This window comes from Agrilus planipennis, unplaced genomic scaffold (assembly GCF_000699045.2).
Source record: "Agrilus planipennis isolate EAB-ADULT unplaced genomic scaffold, Apla_2.0 scaffold11, whole genome shotgun sequence".
Taxonomy (NCBI): domain Eukaryota; kingdom Metazoa; phylum Arthropoda; class Insecta; order Coleoptera; family Buprestidae; genus Agrilus; species Agrilus planipennis.
In genome coordinates, this window is record NW_020440736.1 from 1,534,393 (window position 1) to 1,541,535 (window position 7,143).

Here is a 7,143-nt window from a genome sequence, read left to right on the forward strand (position 1 = left end):
TTTATAATTTAATCATGTCCTTTTACAACAGTGTTACTCTAGGTTCTAACTCATTAAAGTATTTTAAAATTATGGGACTAGAACTTCCACTTTTTTGAATTACCTTTTTTTATAAGTCTTCAAAGTACTCTTTTCTTTTTTTTTGTTTGATTACATTGTTTTACACAATTCTAAATCGAAGAACATTTTCATCCAGTAGCCTTGTTTTTCTTGCATCAGCGAATAAGAAACAAAGAGCGTCTTGGTAATAAGTACGCAACATTTGCATGTCAGCAAGTACATTGTATGGTGTATAGCATGATGATGTTGATGATAATAGTGGATATCCTGGAGATAACCTACTAGTATTACATGCACGTTACGAAGTTGCATTTTGCGCCCTGGCGATTACAAAGAATAAATTGTAGGTATCATTTCTTTTTCATTTTTGTTTTTTAATTCCTTCCAACTCATAACTACGTTGGCAATCACATCAAGAGTGAAAACAAGTTCTTGTTTAGTAGCATGTTATACCCAACGAAGGAAAGATTTTAGGTGTGATTGAACGATGGTATTCAATAATAGTTTCCGGTAAATATCTTGGATGATATCCACGGTACACAATTGTGGGGGGGCATGTTTTATTAAGCAAACGCATAAAAATGCGAAACATACTTGGCACGTACCTATCATCAACAAAACTCGACAATTGTTCTAAATAACGTATTGTAATGTTCGTGGGTTTAACAAAATTAACTTCTTAGACTGATAACGAGAAAAACTATTTTACACTAATTATTAAAAAACTTAAAAACACTATTAAATTATTACCAAACTTAGGTTATGAATTATTCTATTTATTTACTCTACTGTTGATATATCACTATTCACTGCGCTATTGATTTCACTGCTATCACTGTCAATTTATTTCTCCTACTCTCGGCGATCGTCTCTTTCTTTAAATACTCTTTCGTTACTTTCTGGAACCCTCTAGAAACATCCGGATCGTTTATTTTAATTTTTTGAACTGTTTAACTGCTTTCCCAGAACGCAGGTACGACACACACATTTACAAATACGGCGCACATGAAGAAAGGCGCCCGCAGCTAGTCGGCGAATCGATAAGCCGTTCACGCACACGTGTGTCCGATCGCACACAAACACGCTCGTGCTCGCTGCAGTATGCTATATTTTAAAGAGTTTTCTCACAATGTGGCAGTACAAATTACCTACAGTTAATATTGAGATTATCGTAGAGGTTACAAATTTAAAATTTAGATCTTCATGGAAGTTACAAATTTAAAATAAGAGTACTGTGAGAAAGCACAGCCCCTTCTGGTTGATAGAAAAATTTTGTATGAATTTAGTCTCCTAGATTTAACTGCACACTTTGATCATTTTCTGGCAATGGTAGTTTAAAATGACTCAATCCTTCAGATGCATGAATTGAAAGCCATACTGTATTCTTAGTGTACAGTTGGAAAACGTTAGTTCAGATGGAGCTCAGAAAAGAGAGGGCCACTATTTTAACAAGTAGAAATTTTGAAATCAAACGAAAATTAAATATTATGTCCTTCTATATTACCTATACTCTATAGTAAACAATTGGTTTCCAAGAATTTTAATCATTTCATTAAAATTCGGCCCCCCATTCCGCTCTAGATATTCAGAAGTTGGAAATATTCTAACCTTAAAGTGCAAAGGTACAGTATTATGCTACTTTCCTGGTTTTTAGCAATAGTAACCTTCAAACTCTTTAACTTTTTTAACCTATATATTAATAGGTATGTGTACAACACAAACATTTCAAAACCATTTATTTATGAGACGTATGAGCGACATGGTCTGGAGGTTTAGACCGTTGCTCAGCATTTGGGAGGACACGGGCTCGATTCTGGATCAGTCTGCCCTGGTTCATGCTTTTCTGAAGTTCGTCAGCACCTTATGTCTTCATATTGTCCGTCTCATCATTCTTACTTCAACGATTACCTACCCATGCCCGCTATTCCTAAAACGATGCTAAAAAGCGCTTTCCGCCCTACCCTCTGGCGATCTGGTCGACACCCTGTCCACTAGCATTCCAAAAGTTTCCTTTCTTAAGCGTATCAAAATTTAAATAATTGCATCACATAAGAAGATGATGCGTAGTATACTATGAAGTTTTAGAGCACCCATGGGTTGACCCATGAGCATTCTCCAAACGTTATTTATTTATGTAATATAGTAACATTATTGAGAATTAGTTCGTCCGTGTTATGTCGATCACGTAAGCGCAATCTCTCTTAAAAAATAACATAAGCTAACTATTGTTTCACATATATCGAGAATGATGCCAGCCGAAGAGGTACAGGAAGCTCTCTAAAAAGCCTCTAACCTTTTAGACTGTGAAAATAGCAAGTTAGTTTATAAACGCTGTCATCGGAGTTACCCATTTTTAGGAAGGTCTAGGTTATTCTACGTATACTTCGTTTAAGAATGCGTAACGAATTATTTAATTGACAATAAATTTTAAACCCACGGTTAAGTTCATTGCAATGCAGTATAAAGGAATTACTACTTCCGTTGTTTCTCTTAAATTTTCATTTCAACAGTTAATCGCTTTACCACAAAGCGCTTCTACAATTTTATACCAGAACACAGTAGCGGCTTATGAATATGCTATAATAGATAGGTAACCATAGAGCACACGTCCGCTAACACAGAGTAATCAATCCTACGTGATCGTATGTAACTGTATTTGGCCGATCTTTAATGTCAATCTGTAGTGCCTAACTTCACTGGCTCACATTCATACCTTACAAATTCTTCTTCTTCATTTCAGATATGTGTTAGTGCCAGAAAAGAACAGTAGCAGCCCTCTACCATCATCCACAGCTAGTCCACGCTTCCTACCCTTAGACTCTCCGTTTGCTCGAGCGCCATCGTCAGTCCATCCGCCTCTGTTCGCGGCAATTCTTCGACGCACTCAAGGCATTAAAGTCCTAGAGTGTCACGCATTTATATGTCGACGAGAAGCAGCGGCGAATGCGTTGGTCAGGTGCTGTTTTCACGCCTATGCAGATTCTTCATATGCCAAACAAGGCGAACAATTGGTGGTGACCAGTCCTCAGAGTGGATCGTCGATTTATGGAACCTTGGGACCATCGTCAAACGTAGGAGAACCCACTTCGCGATTGGAAGAGTGGAGGGTTGCAACGTCGTCCACTCCAGCGAGAAGTGTAAGTGGATCCACCATGACCATCGATGCCGTCGGCAAAGACGATATCAGTATCTACAATGGTGATGAAAATCATAAGGTTAGAATATAATCCTTACTTAAATATTCAAACTCTAAACCCATAGATGCGATGACAAACTTCCAATTCTTCAATTCTCAGATTTTGAATTAATGTATTCTTCTTTGCCAGGTTTGGGCGGGTTCACAGGACAATCTAGATGGAGGAGGAGGCGGTGGTATATATGAAGCTTATTCTACTTCCACGGTAGGCAGAACGCCACGACCTCGACAAATAACTGCCCCCGTTCCAGTGCCACCACCTCCCATAATCAAAGAAAAAATGTCGAAGAATAAAAGCAACCCAAAAAACATGAAACGATATCAGTCAACGGAAGATTTAATGTATGCACCTACGATGAACGGAAGGGCGGGAGGTGGAGGAGGTAGTTTAGCGGGTACCATGCCCAAACACATGAAACAGCCACATCGACCTATGCCACCTCATCAGCCTCTTTATATAATGCCGCATCCCCAACAGACGTTACCGAATCCGAAGTTCTTCAAACATTACGGCAACACGTTTTCTCACAGGTAATCTTTTATCCTTAGTTACGGAAATAACGCCTTGGATATCAAATTTGTTGGTATTACTTGAGGTTTTGTTACATTTCAGACCGAGAGGGAAAGTTTTGATACCTGGCCGTCCAGTAGCACCTCCACTAGTCCCGATGGCTCCACTAGTCCTTCCCGCCACTGTTACAAAGAATCGGAAAAAAAACAAACAAATGCTTGAAGAGCCTATCTATGGAAGAGCAGCTTCCACTTATGGAGCAATCCCACCAAACTATCCTCCGCCTCCAGGTTCCGAATATATGATGCCACCACCCCATTTCGCCACCATAGAGAGTAAGGGAAAGAGCAAAAAGAATAAGGACAAGTTACTCAATAGCAAAAAACTGGCGCAAAGCATGAATGGCTTGGATCAGGATCCGGTTCTCCAAGATGCCGATGAAAGTCCTTTTGACACAGGGATTTATAAGAGAAAAGGGCACTTGAATGAAAGAGCGTTCTCATATTCGATTAGACAGGAACACCGGTCAAGAAGCTATGGGTCATTGGCCAATCTGAAGTTCGCTACGCCAATCCCCAATGGAGTTTCCCATGACGTTAGTTTTCAAAATTTATTTGATTAAGTCCATTTGACTTTTATATTTCAAAATTTTGGGAAAATTACTTTTTGATAATCATCACATTAAATACTACAAACTAATCAATTTTATGAAGATGTGATGAATGTGTTTTTGGTATGCCCTCGTAGATCACGAAAGGTGTAATCGTATGCTGGATAGTATACTGACTGACACACCTCAACAGCAGCGAGTAATTCGAAAAACATTTGCTAATGTAATACATGCACTCCTTAAAATTATTTGCAAATTCAAATATTTATTTAAAAACTTTTGCAACACACATGCATATGTCACCATACATTAATGATTCTCTAGATACTGTCGAAATTTAAATAAATTCAATGTCGTTGTTTTTTGTTTAAAATAATACTTCAGAAAAAAATTGAGATGGTATATTATAGTAATTAATTTATAAAATGAATACAAGAAGTTGTTGAATTTTGAACTTTTTGGGATTCTTAACAACCCATTTTTTTATTACAGGCGGAAGAAAGAGGTGAAGATTTGAAGAAAGAAAGAGAAATTCTTCAAATGGTCCAGGATTTGGATCTGTCAGGAGACGATTTGGAAAGATCGGAAGTTCCACGAGCCATATACGAAGCTAGAGGGCCTCTACCACCGGTCATATTGGGGCCCCATCAGCAGAATGGAATTAGACATCACCGTAGATAAGGCAGATAGGAGAAATTTAATGGTAAGTTTTTAATTTTTTGATCTAAATGAAGTCAAACAATTTTTGAAAGTGGGCCTCCAGTTTAAATTTTTATCAGATTAAATGTGACATCAAAACGTAAAAATATTACAACTTCGGTATCAACAGTAACCTATAAAGTTTACGTGTTATGACAGTAAATCCATAGTAAAACTATTAAAATTCGGGCTCATGAGACGTAACCAAAATGAACTATTATTTAGTGCTCTAGTTTAGTTCTAGCAAAAAGCTGAGAATCAAATTGATGTATGGTACTTATACCTATAGCCTACGGGATAATAATTAGGAATAATTACGAACAAGGTGTATGGTGTTACGGGATACCCGGTAGGAACGAAGAATCTTACACTATTCGAAAACGTTAATTATAAATATTGGTTAAGGCATTTTGTAAAAACGCACGATCTTCTCACAATAATTCGAAATGGTAATTCTAATTGGTTATTACTAACAAGTTAGCTTCTGAAGCTTTTTAAAATGACTCCTGTTGGATATATCCACCAGATGGTGGACTAATCAAATATACCTCTCCAGATCTTTCTGTTTACTTCTCTCTTAGCAAATAAATAAGAGGAGGAGAGATGCCCACTAATACATTCGATTTTGGGTCAGCGTTGCCAAACCTGGGGAATTTCCCCAGCATAGGGAGAAAGGAAATCTAGGAAGTCAGGACGGAAGGAGTAGTAGGGATGTGAACCCGAGATAAAAATGTTCGGTCTCTCAGAGTCTCTGAAAGCGAGACTCGAGTCTCCGTCTCTCATCGAGCCTCTTTGGTGTCGCTCAGAGAGACTGTCGAGAGACTGTCAAAAAAGCTGTTTAGCGTCTATGAACGAGAGACTCGAGTCGCTCATAGAGAGATCCTCATTTCGTATCCAGGCTCTCAACGAGGGACTGGAATCTCTGAACGAGACACTCGAATCTCTCAATAAGTGGTGTTTCGATAGACATGGTTAAAAGTTNAAAATAATTTAGTATTATTATCTGCAATTATCAATATTTAACTGCATTTTTGAATATAAAATGCCAAAAGAGAAAAGAAATCGATAATTACCAGAAAGTGAAGACACAATCATCATCGTCATCATCATAAGATCGTCAGTCTGGTTGGACACGCATCTCCAATCTTTTCTATCCTGAGCTAATCTTCGCATTTCCCTAAAACTAGACCAACTCATATCCTATTTGCTAACGGTAATCTAATCTAGGTCTACTTCTGGTAACTTCCGTTTCTGCCTTTAACTAGACCTTCATGCCTGAGAAGGTATACCAACCTATCTCGCCTATTTCTTATTTACTTCCATAAAGTCGACTGTTCTCCTATTATTCCTAATACTCTTCATTTCTAATCTTCTCTATCCACGGTGTCTTCATCATTCACCTGTAACACCACATTTCGAACGCTTATAACCTATTCATTTTCACCGCGCCTACTGTCCACGTTTCACACCCGTACAGCGCCGTGCTCCAAACATCACTTTTAACAACCTTTTTCGAATTTCTATATTAATCGTTCGCGAGCATAGAAGTGACTTCTTTTGAATGAAGGCGACTCGACCCTGCCCTATCTTCTGCTTTATATCTCTACTAGCCCATCCGTCCTGACTTATCTCACTTACTAGATATCTAAAATCGCTAATTTCTTCTGATTTTTCGTCTCCTATCTTTATATTCACTCTTTCCCTACTTTTTTTCCCTTCCATACCAGTAATTTTGTTTTACTTTTATTTATTTTCATACAGTACGGTTTTGTCAATACTGCTTCCATTTTATTTAAAGCTATCTCTAACTCCTCCTTGTTAGATGCTAATACTACTATATCATCTGCAAATCTAAGCATAATAATCTTTTGCCCCTGTATATCTATCCCTACAGTTGTGCTGTCTTTAATGATGTTGATCTCGTCTTCGATGTATAGATTAAAAAGTAGCGGTGACAGTGTGCATCCCTGTCTGACTCCCTTCCTAATATTTACTTCTCTACGTTGCAGCCCCATCTCTATAACTGCCTGTTGCTCTTTATACAAACTAAGTATCACTCTTCTATCT

General features: G+C 37.9%; 1 protein-coding gene across 8 annotated transcripts in view; it reads left to right on the plus strand.

The window, feature by feature from the left end:
- LOC108733914 overlaps positions 1-5,080 on the plus strand; it is a 50,643-nt gene extending 45,563 nt beyond the window's left edge. For all 8 annotated transcript variants that reach the window (XM_018465272.1, XM_018465268.1, XM_018465271.1 and 5 more), the window contains 4 exons: positions 2,801-3,275; positions 3,387-3,787; positions 3,870-4,362; positions 4,870-5,080. In XM_018465272.1, coding sequence (XP_018320774.1) covers positions 2,801-3,275; positions 3,387-3,787; positions 3,870-4,362; positions 4,870-5,058 — 1,558 coding nt within the window. In that variant the 3' untranslated portion in view covers positions 5,059-5,080. The remainder of the gene's footprint in view (positions 1-2,800; positions 3,276-3,386; positions 3,788-3,869; positions 4,363-4,869) is intronic.
- The last annotated feature ends 2,063 nt before the right edge of the window (positions 5,081-7,143 follow it).